Source organism: Bufo gargarizans, chromosome 1 (genome assembly GCF_014858855.1).
Source record: "Bufo gargarizans isolate SCDJY-AF-19 chromosome 1, ASM1485885v1, whole genome shotgun sequence".
Classification (NCBI taxonomy): domain Eukaryota; kingdom Metazoa; phylum Chordata; class Amphibia; order Anura; family Bufonidae; genus Bufo; species Bufo gargarizans.
The window spans coordinates 222,532,442-222,554,227 of record NC_058080.1 but is presented as its reverse complement, the minus strand read 5'-3'; the positions used below and the strand labels follow the sequence as shown (position 1 = coordinate 222,554,227).

At 42.7% G+C, this 21,786-nt stretch overlaps 1 protein-coding gene across 1 annotated transcript in view; it reads right to left on the bottom strand.

The window, feature by feature from the left end:
• LOC122919442 (glutamyl aminopeptidase) overlaps positions 1 to 19,794 on the bottom strand; it is an 80,503-nt gene extending 60,709 nt beyond the window's left edge. Inside the window, exons 1-3 of the mRNA XM_044268520.1 lie at positions 19,101 to 19,794; positions 6,155 to 6,296; positions 5,110 to 5,241 (exon numbers count right to left, since the gene is read on the bottom strand). Of these exons, the coding sequence (XP_044124455.1) occupies positions 5,110 to 5,241; positions 6,155 to 6,296; positions 19,101 to 19,759 (933 nt within the window). The 5' untranslated portion in view covers positions 19,760 to 19,794. The remainder of the gene's footprint in view (positions 1 to 5,109; positions 5,242 to 6,154; positions 6,297 to 19,100) is intronic.
• Between the last annotated feature and the right edge of the window lie 1,992 nt (positions 19,795 to 21,786).

The following is a 21,786-nucleotide window of genomic DNA, read 5'->3' as shown; positions in this document are numbered from 1 at the left end:
GAGCCGAAGTTATTAGTTCGCAAAGTTTTTCGAGACTTCGGGTAATAACTTCAGAAATTAATTTCTACTGTTAAAAACCTTTTACCGAACTCGGTTTCGGTTCCAAGTAGTACCTTGGATTTGCTCATTCCTAAATACAATCTATTGTATACAGATACAGTAGTGTTCAAAAAATAGCAGTCCAACATGATTATCCTGATAACTCACAGTTTTTGGTAGAAATGATATTTCTACATAGCAAATAATTTACTCGTAAATGTAGCAGAGTAGCTTTCCTCAATCCAGTCTTCAGGGCCGACCTGTCGGTCATGATTTGAGAGTATCCCACACAATGAATACCTGTGGTAAGTCCTGACACTAATTCTATCACCTGCTCAATACTAAGGAAATCCTGAAAACACGACCGGCAGGTGGGTCCTTGAGGACTGGAGTTGAGGAACACTGTGGTAGAGTAATAATAGGTGGTAAGAGTAAAAATTTAGACCTAACAATTAGGACATGCATGTAGTTCATTTTGAGTAATTGACTAATTAATTGAAAGGGGCATTCTCAAAATAATAGCAATGGGGTAAAGTCATTCATTATGTGGAATAACAGGTGTCAATTGGCCCTTATTTAAGGTAGGTGGGTGGCAAATGTTGCAAATATTGGTTATAATGCATTTCTTACTGAAATACTGGGGAAAAGGAGTCATTCCAGAAATTGTTCGGAAGAAGAACATACTTTTATTAAATGTTGATCGGAAAGGCAAAAACAGAGAGAAGTGCAGCAAATTATAGACTACTCCGCTAAAATGATCTTAAATACATTGAAGTGGCAACCAAAACCTGAAATACGCAGAATGAAGCGGAGAACTACCGTTTGAATGCATCGAAGTATAACCAAAATGGCAAAGGCTCAGCCAATGATCTCCTCCAGAAAGATAAAAAAAAAAGATCTAAAGTTACCAGTGAGTACTGCTCCAATGAGAAGATGATTTAGTGAAACCAAGTTACCAACAAAAAAAACCTCCCACCAAAGTCTTGTTGAAAAAAAATGACATGAAAGCAAATTTTTTTTTTTTGGGGGGGGGGGGGTCTAGTGGCTGTAGACAGTATATCAGATAACCCCCAGGCATTGAATTCAAGCCACAGTACATTGTGAAGACAGTAAAGCATGGCGGTGTAAAAATCATTAAATGGGGATAGTTCTCATACCATGGTTTTTGGCCTATTTATCACATATGAGGGATCATGGATCAGTTTGAATATATTAATATACTTGAGATCATATTGCCCAATGCTAAAGAAGAAATGCTCTTGAAATAGGCAACACAACAATGACCCAAAACACACCAGTAAGTGAATGACATCTTGGTTACAGATAAACAGGATTGAGGCAATGGAGTGGCCAGCCCAGTCCCCTGACCTCAGTCCCATAGAGAACTTGTGGAGTGACATAAAAAATGTGGTTTATGAAGCAAAACCCAAAAAGCAAAAGATCTGGGGAATGCCGTCCAATCATCCTCGACTGGAATACCCCGTTCAGAGGTGTCAGAAGTTGGATGACTTATTTACGTTTTTAAACTCGCTGCTATTTTTTTTTTTGGGGGGGGGGGGGGTCTAGTGGCTGTAGACAGTATATCAGATAACCCCCAGGCATTGAATTCAAGCCACAGTACATTGTGAAGACAGTAAAGCATGGCGGTGTAAAAATCATAATATGGGGATAGTTCTCATACCATGGTTTTTGGCCTATTTATCGCATATGAGGGATCATGGATCAGTTTGAATATATTAATATACTTGAGATCATATTGCCCAATGCTAAAGAAGAAATGCTCTTGAAATAGGCAACACAACAATGATCCAAAACACACCAGTAAGTGAATGACATCTTGGTTACAGATAAACAGGATTGAGGCAATGGAGTGGCCAGCCCAGTCCCCTGACCTCAGTCCCATAGAGAACTTGTGGAGTGACATAAAAAATGTGGTTTATGAAGCAAAACCCAAAAAGCAAAAGATCTGGGGAATGCCGTCCAATCATCCTCGACTGGAATACCCCGTTCAGAGGTGTCAGAAGTTGGATGACTTATTTACGTTTTTAAACTCGCTGCTATTTTTTTAACACTATTGTACAGCAAAATCTTTGTGGCTTGTAGCAACCACCAGTACTTCTGATCTGTACAGTCGTGGCCAAAAGTTTTGAGAATTACATAAATATTGGAAATTGGAAAAGTTGCTGCTTAAGTTTTTATAATAGCAATTTGCATATACTCCAGAATGCTATGAAGAGCGATCAGATGAATTGCATAGTCCTATTTTGCCATGAAAATTAACTTAATCCCAAAAAAAACTTTCCACTGCATTTCATTGCTGTCATTAAAGGACCCGCTGAGATCATTTCAGTAATCGTCTTGTTAACTCAGGTGAGAATGTTGACGAGCACAAGGCTGGAGGTCATTATGTCAGGCTGATTGGGTTAAAATGGCAGACTTGACCTGTTAAAAGGAGGGTGATGCATGAAATCATTGTTCTTCCATTGTTAACCATGGTGACCTACAAAGAAACACGTGCAGCCATCATTGCTTTGCATAAAAATGGCTTTACAGGCAAGGATATTGTGGCTACTAAGATTGCACCTCAATCAACAATTTATAGGATCATCAAGAACTTCAAGGAAAGAGGTTCAATTCTTGTTAAGAAGGCTTTAGGGCGTCCAAGAAACTCCAGCAAGCGCCAGGATAGTCTCCTAAAGAGGATTCAGCTGCGGGATTTGAGTGCCACCAGTGCAGAGCTTGCTCAGGAATGGCAGCAGGCAGGTGTGAGAGCATCTGCACGCACAGTGAGGCGAAGACTTTTGGAAGATGGCCTGGTGTCAAGAAGGGCAGCAAAGAAGCCACTTCTCTCCAAAAAAACATCATGGACAGATTGATCTTCTGCAGAAAATATGGTGAATGGACTGCTGAGGACTGGGGCAAAGTCATATTCTCCGATGAAGCCTCTTTCTGATTGTTTGGGGCATCAGGATAAAGGCTTGTCTCGAGAAGAAAAGGTGAGCGCTACCATCAGTCCTGTGTCATGCCAACAGTAAAGCATCGTGAGACCATGCATGCGTGTGTTTTCCTCTCATCCAAGGGAGTGGGCTCACTCACAATTTTGCCCAAAAACACAGCCATGAATAAAGAATGGTACCAAAACACCCTCAAACAGCAACTTCTTCCAACAATCCAACAACAGTTTGGTGAAGAACAATGCCATAAGGCAAAAGTGATAACTAAGTGGCTCGGGAACCAAAACGTTGACATTTTGGGTCCATGGCCTGGAAACTCCCCAGATCTTAATCCCATTGAGAAATTGTGGTCAATCCTCAAGAGGCGGGTGGACAAACAAAAACCCACTAATTCTGACAAACTCCAAGAAGTGATTATGAAAGAATGGGTTGCCCAGAAGTTGATTGAGAGCATGCCCAGTCGAATTGCAAAGGTCCTGAAAAAGAAGGGCCAACACTGCAAATACTGACTCTTTGCATAAATGTCATGTAATTGTCGATAAAAGCCTTTGAAACGTATGAAGTGCGTGCAATTATATTTCACTACATCACAGAAACAACTGAAACAAAGATCTAAAAGCAGTTTAGCAGCAAACTTTGTGAAAACTAATATTTGTGTCATTCTCAAAACTTTTGGCCAAGACTGTATACAACTATAGATATTTCCTAATGAGTTCAAAATCTGTCTAAGGATCAGGCCTCCAAATGCTGCTGCTTATTTACCCTGACTATTTCAACTAGAATTGCTGAAATTCAATGGGTACAAGCCCATAACATGTGTGGGAAAAAGGGAAAGGGCATATTAGATTTTAACCTGCTCAGTCTTTTGCTTCTCTAAGAGATAATCAGGAGTTTAGATGTTTGACAAGTGCCGCCGAACTTCCCATTGAGAATGGAGTGTTGGGTCGCATGTGTGACCTCTGCTCCATTCACTTCTATGAGACTGCCAAATGCAAACCCAGCTGTGTGCACATTATGACTGTAACCATCATGTTGAGTGCCTGATAGAAACTGTAACTGCCAAGCTCAGTATCACTGTTTGTAACTGTTGTACCCCAGACCTGGGGTACTTTTAATTGTTTATTGTTATGCATTGTATTTCACTGTTTGTTTCCTGGCTATCACTACCAAGGAAGGTATGGCAAAGATTGGCAGGAACAGGGTTAACCACCCTGTTCCTCCCCTCTTGGTGGGAGTGGGCTGATCCTACTCCTGTTACAGAAATTGCCTCAAGTAAAGCCTTGAGAGGATAAAGACAGCAGAGTGAACTGCTATATTTAGCGTGTACAGACACTGCTGTAAGGTGAGAGCCACCCTCATCACCAAACAACCACTAAGTCAGTATCAAGTGCTAAATGGCCACCAACCAACCTGCCTCAATATCCTTACTGGTGCCAGAAGAGAATTGCACTAAAACCTTCTGCCACGGTTTGTATTTTCAAGTTCTACGTTGCACTAAGTAAAAAATAGACTTTATTATGTTCAACTCTTGCCTCATTCTTGAGTGCTACAAATTTCACTGCAATGGACCCCAGGGAGTGATGGCCTTGAGGTAGGACACCATGACACAACTACACTACATTAGGGTCACTACCACTCCCATCCTCTACTCCGGCTGCATTAACCACTATGCTTGTTATGCCAACAGGAGTAAAGTTCTCTTCTTTTGAACTCTGCTGTGTCTGCCTCAATTGCTATCCCATTGAGTAGGGTGCCATGTTAGGGTCAAGGATCATCTATCAAATTTACTTTTTAACACCCACAGATCAACTTAATATGTGGAAGAAACTGTCAGCTATTATTTTATTTCCCTGGAATTTCCCCACAGAGTAAACAAAGAATTACACAGTTCCCAGTGAATCAATGGGCTGTCCATAGAGCTGCAGGTCCTCAAGAGTTCTAGCTACTCTCATCCCTGGATTATAACCGATGATTCTGGATTAGGGGCCCCAAGTATTACACTTAATGATTTAGCAATGACCAGTCCCCCAGTAAACTAAGAGTAGATGAGAACTTAGCATTTGTTACACAAATATTGAAATAATATTTTCAGTTTAAAAAAAAGATTATTACTTACAGGAACCCCTCGACTTGAAATTCTCTCCTCAAATGTGAATTGGTGGACTGCAAAAGCAACCAAGTATGTACTCATAGGCACTGACTTATGGAATTGTGTGTGGTTCCAGCCATTTCCGTGGTCATGAGTATGCTAAATAGAAAAAAAAAGTTAGGGATACTGTCACAACCTGAAATAGAGTTCATCCATGTTTTGTGTAGCTAATATGTTCAATTCTCATTTCCCGATGTTCATATATGCAATTGTTGATATGAACTTTCCCGCAGTTTAATGGACGTGACTATTTCTGTTGCAAGACACTCAAATATTCAGTTCCTGCTCTTATTTCCTGCTGTGGGCATCATAATATCTTAAAATATTTGTCTTGTGTCATATGGACAGGGGTGGATTGGCCATAGACCTTACAGGGAAATATCCTGGTGGGCCGATGCCCAAGGGGCCACCTGGGTCCTCCTCATGGTTGGCCAGTGGAAGATTTTCGGGATGTATTTTGTAATGGACTGTGGTATATGGCACTGTTGGGGTGGTATAAATGTGCCACAATATAGTATTTCTGACCCTGCTTTCGATCAATTTGGACCAAACTACAAAACAGGGCCACTGTTAACATTTGTTCCGGGGCAACTTTAAGTCCTCCGGCGCCCCCCCCCCCCCCCCTCCCGGGATGGGGACGATTCGTCATTTTTCTCTATGAACCAGCTCTGTAAGCTCCCATAGTCCATGTATTGCAACAGCCATTCATCTGAGTGGTCGCCATGTAATCCTGGCTGTATTTCTCCCTTCATTGCGCTACTATATTCCGCAGCGCTTTACACACATTAGTATCCAACTGTCCCCAATGGGGCTCACAATCTAAGCTCCCTATCAGTACGTCTTTGGAGTGTGGAAGGAAACCGGAGCACCCGGAGAAAAAAAAAATTGAGATGACACACTCCCTTTAACCTGCTCTATAGAATGCATGACTTGCTTGAGAATGATTCCCTACCCAAAAAGATATCAGTGTGGTTAGGATGGATTACTATGGTAATAATTATTCCATATTTACCTCAATAGGCATATTGGAGAGGACATTGTACTCTTTCTTGTGCATAATGGAAATCGTGTAAGTTGCTTTTTTATTTGGCTCATCGAAACATGGGAATGACTTCCGTGCATCTGTTGGCTCATGATCTGTAGCTGCAATGCTCCTTGGGAAAGAAATTACAATATTTAGTGTCTTTTTCCTGCAAATGAGGGATGTTTAAACATTCTGTAACACGTCATATGAGGTGATATTTTTTAGATCTTACAAATGTATAATTTAAAATGCTACTGACTACCTAATAAAACTAAGAAACAACATATAAGAAGCAAGCGATTCTTGTGGCCTGCCCAACGTATGCTGACAATTTACATGTTAATTTACCAACCCACTCACAGGATTAATTATTGAGGAATCTCAGCTATGTTGAGTTTATTTGTGCTGATGATGCCCTCCCCCCCCCTTAAGTGTTATTCAAGAAAACACAATAAATCAGGCTGGAAGTCCTCCTTGGCAAATGATAAACTACAAGCATACTTCTTTACAAGATGTTTAATTCCTTTGTAGCTATTGTATCATAATGACATCCTAATTATGTGTTTTTCTGTAATAGCAGAATATTAGATTAGAAAAAAATATCAATCATGATGCCCATTTCTGGTTTCTTACCCCTCGTCAGTACAGGGCAGGGTATTGGTTGGCTGAATGAGGTGTTGTCCTTTCAGCAAATTCCCTGGTTTGACTGACAAGCTATTTTGCAATATGAATGTGAGAAAGTGGTTCGTACTGGCAAAATTATACCCTGCAACATTTCACTAGCAGTCACAGTCAGCTATGAAAATTCATTATCAAATAATAATTATTTCAGGTTGTATTCATATAGCACCAAGATTGATCTAATGCTACGAGAGTGTGAAGATGTGGTCATGAACATAATTTTATTTCAATCATGTTAGTGGTATGTGTTTTGTTAAACTAATGACGGTATAAGTCATCAATATCTGATCAGTGGGGGTCCAACACCTGGAAGCCCCACTCCAACACTGTGCGCAGCTTGGGTTCACTGATGGATAAGGAGTTAAACCTCAGGAAACAAATTTCAGCTGTGGTGAAACACTCCTTTTTTCACCTAAGGAATATCGCAAAAATGAAGCACCTCATTCCTTGAGAAGATCTTCCAACCCTAGTTCACGCCTTCATCACATCACGGCTGGACTATCGCAATGCCCTCTATGTAGGCCTTCCTAATAAAGACCTACACCGCCTGCAGCTAGTACAGAATGCTGCCGCAAGACTGTTAACAAGCCAACCTCGCCACTGTCACATAACACCAATCCTCCTCTCACTACACTGGTTACCCATAAAATGGAGAATCCTTTTCAAAATTGGCGTGCTAACATTCAAATCCCTACGCGACTTAGGCCCTGGATACCTGAAGGTTTTGTTGCATCTGCGTTTCACCTCACACAACCTCAGATCAAAAGGATCCAATAACTTGACCACCCCCAGAATTCAACTAAAAACCTTTGGAGCCAGAGCTTTCTGTCATGTTGCCCCTACCCTGTAGAATGCCCTGCCAAACGCAATCAAGACAGCTCCAACCCTGGACACATTTAAATTAAAACTGAAAAGCCACCTGTATAGCCTGGCATTTATGATCACATAACTTTTTCCCCCTGTACATATCACTATGTACTGATCTGAGACAAGCTTATGCGCTTTGAGTCCTACGGGAGAAAAGCGCTTTACAAATGTTCCGTTGTTGTGTTGTTGATCAGATGCACCACATTGAGCACTGCTGCCTCCTCACAGCTAACAACCCACAGTGAAGTACATTGAATACCGGCCGTGCTTGGTACTGCAGCTCAGGCCTATTCAGTTGAGGTCAGTCCCTTCAAACATCTGATTAGCAGGGGTTCCCGAATGTCGGACCCTTACCAATCAGATATTAATGACCTATCTATTGGGTAAGCCATCAGTATAGGAGTCCTGGAAAACCCCTTTAAAACAAACTGTGTCACTGAATTTATGTTTGCACACAGACTATAGTACTCAGCATGCTTTTCGAAAAGAATTTGTGTAAAACAGTCCAATTCCTGTCTGGATCCGCCTTACTTGGAGATGCCCCAAGTTAAATAAATACTGGGATGAGATGACCTTCTAGTGAGAAATTTCCAGGTAGGAGTTCCAAAGTGATCCCTGCTGATGCATATTAGGAAACTTTTCCCTCCTTCCTCTCCCCCTGTAAACATAACTTAACCATGCTTAGCTCCCTCTTTGTCGTCCATAATGTTATTGCACAATTGTGACTCTTTAATAACAGCCTTTCATTTAAACTTTCAGAGACCAAGATGCATGAATTTGATACTCAAGAATTGAAATCTCATAAACTTAAGGGAGATGATCAAGTTTTTGCCACACTCAGGGACCCAAGGTTAAAATACATAAATTAGAATAAACTTTTTCTTTATGGATGCCCCTGGGCAAAAAAAAGCAATAAAAAAATCAACAAAATAATAAAACAAGCTGTTTTGCATAGGCAGTAATGTGCACTAATTAAGGCTACTTTCACACTTGCGTTCGGGGCTCCGCTTGTGAGCTCCGTTTGAAGGCTCTCACAAGCGTCCCCGAACGGATCCGTCCAGCACTAATGCATTCTGAGTGGATGCGGATCCGCTCAGAATGCATCAGTCTGGCACAGTTTGTCCTCCGCTCAGCAGGCGGACACCCGAACCCTGCTTGCAGCGTTCAGATGTCCGCCTGGCCGTGCGGAGGCAAACGGATCCGTCCAGAGTTGCAATGTAAGTCAATGGGGACGGATCCGTTTGAAGGTGACACAATATGGCTCAATTTTCAAACGGATCCGTCCCCCATTGACTTTCAATGTAAAGTCAAAACGGATCCGTTTGCACTATCATGAACAAAAAAAAAATAATAATAATAATTTTTTTTTTTGTTCATGGTAATGCAAACGGATCCGTTCTGAACAATAAAAGCACGTTGATTGCCCCCAGCTATCTGCATCAACAAGGGCTATAGCCAGCATGCATTATCAGAGCCCATAGACATCATGGGATGGAATGAGCATTACCATTGAAGAGGATCTGTCAGCTACCCTCCCTTATTTTAGGCTAGGTTTAACACTGCCTTACTAGTTCTAGTAGGCTGTTCGGGCTCTCTGAATCAGGCATTGCTGACTGATACCAAAATGTCTACTGGCCCCAGTAAATATAATGGGGTCCGGCAGAAATCTGGCCGCTACCCGACAAATATGCTGGGATTCAGCTGGACAAAAAACCATGCATGCTACGTGGGGAAACAAGCATTTACTAAGACAGACATGTCAGCAAAGCTGGAAGGTCCTCTTTAAAGTGGCCATAATAACCCTTTATTCCCTCAGCCTCAAACATGTCTATGGGGGAAGGAGGGATGGCATTGCTCATCTTTGGGGAAACCTATAAGGAATGGTTATAAGAAAAAGGGATGTCTTTTGGACAGATGACAGACCCTACATATTGTTTGCTGGCAGATAAACCTGAGACAACCGCAAAATAGTATCCATAAGATTTTCACAGCACTCTCACTTGTTGAAATTAGACGTATGCTTTATTAATATTCCAGGCTCAGGTTAGTATACGAAGATGTACTATCAGCCAGGCTGAAGGGATGGTATTGGACATATGGAACCTGAGCCCGATTGCATATGTCAGGGGAGGAAGGATCAGGCATGTTAGATTTCCTTTGTTCATATAGAGATAAGCTGCTGTCAGAAATGTCCCACTGAGAACACATGTCGGCTTGTACACAGGGTAGTCGGTAGTCCAGCTGTCTGCTGGACAGGTTTTTCCATACTGTTCTTAAAGGGAATCGGTCACCAGACCTCGCTACCTGCATAGAAACATAGTTCACTTGATTAAAATGCAGGTTTTTTTTTTTTTGATCCAAGGCTCCGCTCCTGAGTTATGATACTTTTTCTTAATATGCAAATTAGTCTCTTGGTGCACCCAAGCACCACTCATTTCTCTGACCAGCCCCTCCCTCATTGCTTTGCACACAACCTGGCCCTGCCAATCAAAGCAGCCTGGGAGGGATTGGCCACAAAAAGGAGCGGAGCTTGGGTGCAAAAAGAGCAACGATGACGCCCTCATTGCACCAAAGGCCTTATTTGCATATTAAGAAACGGAGCAGGAAACTCAGGAAGGGAGCCTCGGATCAACAAAAGAAAAAAACAAAAACAAAAGAAAAAAAGCATTTTAATCAGGTGAACCAGCTATGTGTCTATGCAAACAGTTTTATAGGGAGATCTCTGGTGACAGATTCCATTTAATTTATGCGTTTCATCTTTAGCATTGAAAAGATCCGAAATATTATAATTTGCTTTAATCTATACGAGAAAATTAAGTGATTCACAAGCTTCCACAAAAATTATACTAACACCCTTAGTTACTCACTGGGCATGTAGGGAACATTACTAAATGCCCCCTTCTTCATCACTTTGGAAATAATTACTCAGAGAATGATTTACTGGATCTGTCCATGTGCGACTAGTTTACCTTTGATCTTGAATTACTTGGAAAACTTTTCCAATCTTTATTAACTGTCACTAACCTTATCTCTAACACCCAGTTGTAAAACTAGATTTCCAGTACCAACTGTGCGACCACACACTTCCATGTAGTTTCCAGTGTTCTGTAAAATCACCAGACCCATGCAGGCTCCAGTAAGATTCTAACATATTGACCTTTACACAGTTCTACATTCTCAGCTGCACAACTCCCTACTTTGTGAAAAGGCCAGAGAGGTCAGAGGATTTCCCCACTACACACAGATGTCCACAGTAGATATATTATGTATCTCCCCATATATGTTACTTTTAAGCCATACTGTTATTATCTCTTGGATCACATCATACCTCACAGACCAGAGATTTAGTGTCTTCTACTCTCACACCACCTCCTCGTCGCATTCCCTCTCTGTTGGTGTCCCCGCAAGGATCTGTCCTAGGACCCCTGCTATTTTCAATCTACACCTTTGGCCTGGGACAGCTCATGGAGTCCCATGGATTTCAGTATCACTTTTATGCTGACGACACCACCTTTCTATCCAGAATCCCACAATGCCTATCTTCTATATCCTGCCTCTTCTCCTCTTGCTTTCTAAAACTTAACATGGATAAAAGAGAATTTATAATCTTCCACCATCTTGCTCAGTCCCCCAACAGACCTATCTATCACAATCAACGGCTGCACACTCTCCCTAGTCAACCAAGTCCACTACCTTGGAGTAACCTTGGATTCTGCCCTGTCCTTCAAACCGCATTTTCACCACTTGCAGCCTTCAACTCAAAAACATCTCTTGCATCCGCGCTTTCCTCAACCAGGAGTCAGCAGCAAAAATGCTTGTACATGGCCTCATCATCTCCCACCTAGACTACTGTAACATTCTCCTCTGTGGCCTCCCATCTAGCACTCTCACACCCCTCCAATCTATACTTAACTCTGGTGCCCGACTAATCCACCTCCCACCCTGTTACTCCTCTGCCTCTCCCCTCTGCCAATCCCTTCACTGACTCCCCATTGCCCAGCGAATTCACTTCAAAGTACTAACAAATACCAACAAGGCCGTCCATAACCTGTCCTCTTCCTACATCTCTGAGCTACTTTCCCGATACATCCCCACACGCACTCTCCGATCCTCACAAGACCTCCTTCTCTCCTCTCCTCTTATCACCTCCTCCCACAATCGCCTCCAGGATTTCTCCCGTGCATCCCCCATACTGTGGAACTCGCTACCCCAACATATCAGACTCTCACCTACAGTGGAATCCTTCAAAAGAAACCTGGAAACCCACCTCTTCAGACAAGCTTACAACCAGTGACCCTGCTGCCTCTATACCGTCATGACCAGCTTCACCCGCACCTACTGTGTCCTTCCTCCATACTTAGTGGATGGTAAGCCCTCATGTCCAGGGCCCTCTCTCCTTCTGTACCAGTTTGTAACTCGTTTTGTTCATGCTTACTGCATCTATCTGTATTATGCATATATACCCCTTCTCTTTTGTACAGTGTCACTGGCCTCAGCAGTGGATGGCGGGCTACTGAAGTTATTAATTGGCTACCCCGTTATACTGGACATTGTGAACTTAGGACCGCTCACAGTTGAGTTTGGAATCCAGCAACCTGATCTTAATCAGGCATTGCCAGATGCAACTGTGTATCACCAGATCCCCATTGACTATAATGTGATACGGCAGAGATCTGGCTGCTTCACAGCAAATATGCTGGGATTGGGCCTCACAAAAAATGCTGAACACATATTTGCTGAGGAGCTGCCGGATCCTGTTATAGTCAATGGGGATAAATAGGGCCTTACTTTGAAAGTGATTTTGGAGATGACAGACTCCCTTTAGTGACTTATGTCCCAACAGCCTGAAAAGTATCATAACACTGAACTGATCGGGTCCTAATCTCCTGATTTGGGCTTAGCAACATCCTTTGAGGTAAAATGACAGAAGTTCAGATGTTCAGGACAATGTAAGAACTTCTGGAATCCAGCCTCAGTATCATAATACTAAATTATCGCAGTGATCTTTTACTCTTTCCCCTTAAAAACACATTTATGCTTGGCTTAGCCAAGTGAAGGGTTGGTTTAAAAAAAAAATAATCCTTTCAGTGAGATGTGTAGCATTTCATTTAAATTGTGTCAGTTTATCTTTAAAGGAGAAATCCTTTAAAGAATATGGTTTAAGGGAGCATTTCCCTTTCTGTAAAACCACGTTCCACTTGCATTTACTGTTGTAAAAAAATGGCATTTTTAAGTCTGTTGCTAAGAAGCAACTGGCAGAGTTTGAAATGTCATTCAGAAAAGTCTCTACAATGAAGCTCTGGTACATTTCATAGACTCTACACAGCAAGTTGTAATGCAATTCCTCTTATATCAGAAATGTTTCTTTGCAAGCAGGAATGACCATGCAAAGCCAAAAAAGATGTGCCCCTGTCAGAGGCAGTCTTTATCTGCTGACAGGCGTCATTAATATCTCTGACAGCAGCACATTGATAGAGTAGAGGTTGACATAAAGAGATACACATATTCTGCAAATGAGATCAGATCTGAATTTGACATACCCTACAAAGTTATCATTTGATAGATATACACTCCTCAAAGTTGATTGCAACACCAAAAATGAAAAGTCATGAGGTTATGCAAATCAAGGAAGTATCAAGTTTTGCTAAGATCTGCAGATCTTCCAGATTTTCAAACATCTAGCTCCAATCTGTGTCATGTGGAAGGAGCATAAAAGCAGACTGAAAGCAAAGTTTTTTAGCCAATAAAACTTATAAAAAGTGGATCAAGTTGTGTGATATGATTGCGAAATGCCTACTCTTTGTCAACATGCCAGTTATCACCACTTGTTGCAAACCGAGAGGAACAGAATCCTTAAACTGAGAGATCTTGCTTTATGACTCCAGTAGATCACTACATGCCTAGGCTGAGATGTCAGTACTGTTCAACGTTGCATGTCCTGGTGGATGACAGAACAATGAAGAATTAGAATGACAGCAAGAAGTGAACGGAGGCGAATGGACCGTCTGATTAGAAGAATGGTGTTTAGCGATCTGTACTGCAAGTAAAATGGAACATCATATCCCAAGCCTAGGGAGGCAAACGGTGCCTACACAAACCATCAGAAGGCCTATGCACGACACTGGGCAGTGAGCCAGATGTCCAGCTACAGGTTTTCCATTGACCTCACGGCACCACTCTCAGAGGCTATCATGGCACACGGCAAGACAGTAATGGAGGCTGGAATGAAGTTTTAGCCTTTTCAGCAATGAGTCCCGCTTTTGTCTTGGATGCAAGGATAGTCGGACACTGATCTTCAGACCATGAGGACAGCACCATGAAGAGGCCTTCACAAGGGAACATCACACCGGCTCTACTTTCAAAATTATAGTGTGGGGTGACATAATGTACAGTAGCCGAACCTTTCTAGTTTTTATTTCAGGTACACTTTCATCTCTATGTTACAATGATTTAGTCATGGAACCAGTACTATGGCCATTTCTCCACAGTGTCCAAGGAGCCATTTTTCAACAGAATAACGCCAGGTTGCATGTTGCTCGTGCTACTGTGTGCAGCCTGCATTGCTTAAATATGCTACTATGGCCTGCAGTGACTCCGGACCTGTCTCCCATCGAGCACATCTGGGACGTCATTGGTGGTCAATTACAAAAGGATCTGCCAGCAGCAAATCTTGATGATTTCTGTGCCCAATTGCATTCAGCGTTGCAGAATATTTCACAGACAACCATCAGTAACCTCATAAGCGGCATGCCAAGGCATGTAAGTGCATGTATTTCTGCTTGTGGAACTTATACTCAATACTAAATAAATCAAGATTATTTTGCTTAAATTTTTACAATTTGCATATCATTCACATGTATGCCAATCCTGTGAGTTCCATAATTCCACAGCTTTTTCTTCTTGATTTTGCAATTTCAATGTAGAAGACTGTATATACGCATATCTAAACTAACAGTTGGGTACGTTTGTAAATAGCAATGCCTATCTTGTATGGATTCTGAAAATATTTTAGTTTAGGCTAAGTCCACATATGCGCTTGTAACTCCTCTTCTAAACTTCTCTGTTTCCACATGTCAAGTACTTTTGGGCCCCCTCAGGAGAAAATACTACTTTTGCACCAAAGGGATGCTCATGTTATGTAGACCCTGAAATCTTCTCTACCTGGGGCTCCTTGATGTTCACATTTTATAAGTGAATGTAAAGATTTCTGGGAAGTAATCACTGCCATATACAAATTTGAAAACAGCAGGTAGCCATTGATATTACTTGTTTCAGACCAGGCTGAATGTTGTAAATTTTATTTTTTTATTTTTTACTTGTCATCAGTTGCTTGTTCTCTTCTTTTTTTTACACATGTCAAGACCTGGTGCTTTAATCTCCAGCACTAAAATATAGCAGTAGTGGCCCTGGCAATCATAAATGAACACCTCCTGAGAAGTTCAGGTGAATCATTTGGAGAATAGAAAAGAGATGGCCATTTGGGCTGTAGAACAAGGGCTCTTTCACACGAGTGGACGCCATGCGGGTAATCCGCTGCGTGAAAGAGAGCCAAGCCCCGTTCCGGACAGCAGAGACACAGAGCACTAACATGATTTATAATGCTCTGTGCTGCTCTGTGATCTTTTTACTACAAAATCACAGTGAGATAAAGTTGTCACCATGATTTTGTAGTAAAAAGATCACAGAGAGGCACGGAGCATTATCAATCATGTTAGTGCTCTGTGTCTCTGCTGTCCGGAACGGGGCTTGGCTCTCTTTCACGCAGCAGATTCCACGCACGGCATCCGCTCGTGTGAAAGACCCCTTAAGCTCTTAATTTGATTATGTTGCCCATAGCTTATAATAGCTATGTACTCTGCAATGCTAAATCTCCGCAAAAGGAGAGGTTTAGATAAAAACTACTGATTACATGCAGTTTAAATTGGGTATTTCCATAGAACCACTAGTGGCAGGGGCGGACTGGGCCGGGGGGCAGGGGGGCAATTGCCCCCCGGGCCTCTCTAGCTTGCTGTCCCGGCCGGCCGGCCGGGCCGGAATAATGTACAACTTTAATCCAGGGAGACGGGGAGCAGGGGAGACGTGTTGCCGGCAGCCTATCAGAGAGGCCACCGGACAGGCGCAGGCGGCGCAATGACATAATCGCGCTGCCTGCGCCGGTCCGGCGGCCTGACTGAGCCGCTGCGCGGCCGTAAAGTAATTACATCTGTGCTGGCTGGAGGCGGGACCGGAGTATTCCAGAGAAGCAGGGAGGTAAGTATAAGTCTGACTGACTATTTATTTATTTTTTCTTTATTTCTGTCCCTATCTGGCTACTGGGCTGGCACTTTATGAGGGGGGTGGGGGGCAGTATCTGGCTACTACTGGCACATTATAGGGGGGCCCCCTATCTGGCTACTGGGCTGGCAGTTTATGAGGGGGGTGGGGGGCATGGGGGCAGTATCTGGCTACTCCTGGCACATTATAGGGGGGCCCCTATCTGGCTACTGGGCTGGCACTTTATGTGGGGGGCAGGGGGGCACTATCTGGCTACTCCTGGCACATTATAGGGGGGCCCCTATCTGGCTACTGGGCTGGCAGTTTATGAGGGGGTTGGGGGGCAGGGGGGCAGTATCTGGCTACTCCTGGCACATTATAGGGGGGCCCCCTATCTGGCTACTGGGCTGGCACTTTATGTGGGGGGCAGGGGGGCACTATCTGGCTACTCCTGGCACATTATAGGGGGCCCCCTATCTGGCTACTCCTGGCACATTATAGGGGGGCCCCCTATCTGGCTACTCCTGGCACATTAGTGGGGTGGCCCTATATGGCTACTGGCACATTAGTGGGGGGCCTATGGCTACTGGCACATTATAGGGGGGCCCTATCTGACTACTGGCACATTATAGTGGGGGGGCCTATGGCTACTGGCACATTATAGGGGGCCCTATCTGGCTACTGGCACATTATAGGGGGGCCCTATCTGGCTACTGGCACATTATAGTGGGGGGGCCTATGGCTACTGGCACATTATAGTGGGGGGGCCTATGGCTACTGGCACATTATAGGGGGGCCCTATCTGGCTACTGGCACATTATAGGGGGGCCCTATCTGGCTACTGGCACATTATAGGGGGCACTATGGGGACATTAGCTCAACTGGGGATATTACAAGGGGGTATTTTGTGCACTGTCTATTATAAGGAGAATTATTTCTACTGGGGGGGTGGGGCATTATGGTGGGCTTTATTACTCCCCCATGGTATGACCCCCTAGTAGCAGCACCGGCCTCTCCCTGCTCTGCTATCCCTCTGCCCCTTCTCCAAATCCTTATTATGAAATCTTTCTCATTAGGATAAAACACAACATCAGCTCCGCCGAGCCCCGGCCAAAGTGTGGAAGTGGCGTCCGAGATCCCCAAGGGTCAAGTAACTGTAAGTTTTCAAATGAAATATGTTTATGTTATACACATATAGCCTACACTGTGCCACACAATATACAGTTTCTCCTGCAAAAGTCATCAATTGTCATGGGGGGGACACAGAGCAGCGCCCAGCGGGGAGGAGAGAATACACGGATGCAACACTGTATCAGCCAGAAAATGACACTTTCGGCATTATACCAAAAATGCAATTTTCGGCTGATGTGTTTCGGCGGCCGATATATCGGAGCATGCCTAGTTTATTTTGTTTTACTGTGTTCTAATTTACATGGCTGACGAAAGTGTGTGTGTGTGGGGGGGGGGGGGGGCGGGGCTCAGTGGGCCTCTGGGTGTTACTTGCCCCCTGGGCCAAAAGTTGCCAGTCAGCCCCTGACTAGTGGAACACAAGGCATGAATATCAGCCCAGCAAATACATCGTAATCTGAGCCACATGACATTAAACACTTGAACTTTTAAAATCGAAATTTAAATGGATGCTCTGGCAAAGACAAAGTTTTTGGCGATATAAAACTGTAATTCTATTGTTTGCATGAATACACATTGACTACAAACAGAGCCAGCTAAAGTGCCTTGGGCATGATTTGCTTCTTAAGTAACATTTCATTAGTGACAGTGTGCAAGATATATGTGCCAGCTATAGTGAAAATTACCTTGGACACTTGACAAAAACATAACCATGTTTTAGCAGAGATGGTGAGAGGAATCCTTAGCTCACACCACAGTTCAATGGGCATCAGTCTAGAACAGTATCCTATAGAAACTAATTTAACCCATTCAGCTGAGCTTAAAAACTTCCATAAATCAGAGAAGGCACACTACATGTGTATGCATTCCTATCGAACACTCCGTCTTCCTATTACTTTCATTGATACTGAATAAATAGTTGGATGAACAGTAAAAAGTAAGCAAAATAAAAATAAAAAATTAAACGTGCTATCTTCATATTTTGAAATTCGTTTGCTATTCGTTTACTGGTAAAAGCAGAATTGCGTTATGGATTCTGCTACCACGGACCATAATGCAATTCTATGACGGAATGCATTCATTCCGTCATATTAGAAGTCTATGGGCTGCAAAACGGATCCGTCCCATTCCCGTTATGTAGGAGAGGACTCTCCAAACTGGACGGATCCGTTTTGCAGCCCATAGACTTCTATTATGATGGAATGAATAATGGAATGCCTCTAAAGATATTCCGTTATGCATTTCATCATAGAATTGGGTTATGATCCGTATTAACGGAATCCATACCGCAATTCTGCTTTTAAGAGTAAACGAATCACAAACAAATTTCATAAGCGAAAATTCGCTCATCTTGAGCTCCCAATTAGTGCCTCGCTTGTTTATGAGTTGAGAGCCGTTACACTGATTTCTATATAAGCAGGCCATGTGCACAGATTTCCTTGTCTCACTTCTTGCGCAACCCAGTTTAATATTTGTTTAAACCCTTTTATGATTTACTAAAGCTCATTAGAACAGTTATATAGTATCATGTCTTAATTTAAATAAAATAAAGTTGGATAAAAAGTTTCAACATTTATGTAAAATTTAGTATTTTCTCTGTGGCATTTTGAATTGTGGAAATCAGAACTTTTACAGAGATTCAGGGTCCTATATATAGGTAATTTACTAAAACTGGAACTAAAATTACAGGAAAAATGGTCCAGTCATAGTAGAAAACCATACTGTGATTACTATTTACTATCTGCAACAGAGGCATACTTTAAGGGCCCTCAAACTTTACATAGAATTACTTTCTAAGACATACAGATTTGTTGGCCACCAGTTCCCCAGAAGCTACTGCATCCTCTGCACCACTCATTGCCACTATGCACATCTAAGTCCTTTTGGGAATGCTATATGTATGTGCTGACTGCTATGATTGATCAAATGACAGCACAGCATAAATTACAAACCAAGAGGACATACTATCATCAATTAATAAATTCATTCATAATAAATACATTACTTGGTCACTCCATTTTCTTGGTAGGTGGTTCTGTAGAAGCCCACCAGGGAGCCATTCAACAGTCCTGCAAATTGTAGTGTCAGACGGTAGGTATCATTCAGTAACTCATTGTTGCCATTGGGCTGCAGACTTTGGTCAGCTTCCACCACCACATATTCATGGAGTTTAAATTCAAAGCAATGTTTGATGGGGATCTCCTGGTTGTTTTGATCTCTCAGCCTGGGCTGCCCTACGATCTTGGTCTCCCTGATATGTAGCCACAGATGTGTACTTGGGAGAGCCAGCTTCAGCCAGATGGTTACAGTACCATTATATGTATCTTTATCCATCTCAGGTTGGAGCTCCAGGTCATAGTGCAGGGGGTTAATGTAACTTGGGAGTCTGAACTTACTCCAGTCCCCATTTTCATTGTTTTCAGCTGGGCAAGCTTCAGAGTTGGGTGGTGGTGGTAATACAGTAGTGCTGGGCAAAGGTGGCTTGGTAACATCTCCATTGGTGCTTTTACATGGCTCTGGATAAGTAAGTCCAACTCCGAGCCCCACCGCCAGCCCCACAACCACCACCACCCCTACAATAGCAGCTACGTGCTTTCCTTTCATGCAGTACTTTTTAGAACTCCCCTTCTCGTACATGCCAATATCTTCTATATCGCTTCCCATATTGATGACAGTGAGCTGCTCTTATGTTCCCAGCTGCTAAGCCCAGGCTGGTGTGAGACTCTTTTCACTACTTGAAGCATACTTCTATCAGCTCCCCCTTCCTCCTCCTCCTCCTCCTCTCCCTTCCCCGCCTCTCCCAGGGCAGTGTAGCTGAAAATAACTGAGTTAATCAGCAATAGATGATGGAGAGATGTTACACAGAAAGCATCTTAAAATGAAGTCCTAAGGACACCTTGTCAATGAACTCTGCCCATGCTGCTGCAATTACCTGTCATTAATGCTGGAATGACTTCTCATGCAGTTTAGATTATTACCTCATTGATCTCCTTCTTGCATAGGTGAATTGAGACATGGTGAATAGTTTTCTTGAATGATTTTCCGACCAGAAATGTCAGATTGTAGGCTTAAAAGGGTTTTCCTGCCATTTATATTGATGACCTATTCTCAACATATGTCATCAATACCTGATTGGTGGAGGTCTGACACCTGGCACCCCGCCAATCAGCTGTTTGAACAGGAAGCGGCGCTCCTTTGCGACCACTACTTCCTGTTCATTACACTGCCTGTCATCTTAGAAGTTTCGACAGTGCAGTGTAATGACAAGTACTTGCTCCATTCACTTGAATGGGGCCGGTACTTGTAATTACACTATGCCACCGCTTCAGAAGAGATGACGTGTAGTGTAATGAAGAGGAAGCAGCACTTGCAGGGAGCTCCACCTCCTCTTCAAACAGCTGATTGGCGGGGGTCCCGGGTGTCAGACCTCGGCTGATCAGATATTGATGACCTATCCTGAGGATAGGTCATCAATATAAATGACAGGACAATCCCTTTAATCTATAAAAGCTATAGTTTCAGCAAATTAGGGCTATTTGTATTATAAATAGTAATGACCGGCAGGGGCAATAGTCGAAATTGTGATATTTTGCGAATATTTGGTAGAATATTCGTCATATATTCGAGAATTCACGAATTCGAGAATATTTTCTTGATCGCGAAAAATTAGCAATGCAATATTCGTCTAATGCGCTCGAAATACAGGCCGGGGTCACTATAGCTACATTTTTCAAGCTGCTAGAAGTTTCCTAAGACTGGAGAAAATGGTTGGCACGGCAGAACATTACAATAGCTTTATATGTAGATAGAGTGCTCCGATATATTTGCGATTGCAAAATCAGCACCAATGATGCAAATATTTTGGCGCAATACGTGCAACTTTACATTTTAACAGCTCTGACTACTTATTAGCGATTGGTGCACTAAGTATTGTTGTGAACTTGTGACAGCACAGCACTATGTATGTATGTATGTAGCATGTATGTACGGACAGCAGAACCTATCAGCTACACTATATCACTATCTAACCTACACTGACTATCTGTATTATATATATATAAGCTAACTAACTAACTATCTAATGTAATGACACAGGAAAGCAGAGAGCACAGCAATAACACTGCTGTCTCTCTCAGATCTGCAAAATACTGCCTACAAGGGCTGCTGGGCAGGTTCTTATACAGGTCCTTCTAAAAAAATTAGCATATTGTGATAAAGTTCATTATTTTCTGTAATGTACTGATAAACATTAGACTTTCATATATTTTAGATTCATTACACACAACTGAAGTAGTTCAAGCCTTTTATTGTTTTAATATTGATGATTTTGGCATACAGCTCATGAAAACCCAAATTTCCTATAAAAAAAAATTCGCATATCATGAAAAGGTTCTCTAAACGAGCTATTAACCTAATCATCTGAATAAACTAATTAACTCTAAACACCTGCAAAAGATTCCTGAGGCTTTTAAAAACTCCCAGCCTGGTTCATTACTCAAAACCGCAATCATGGGTAAGACTGCCGACCTGACTGCTGTCCAGAAGGCCATCATTGACACCCTCAAGCAAGAGGGTAAGACACAGAAAGAAATTTCTGAACGAATAGGCTGTTCCCAGAGTGCTGTATCAAGGCACCTTAGTGGGAAGTCTGTGGGAAGGAAAAAGTGTGGCAGAAAACGCTGCACAACGAG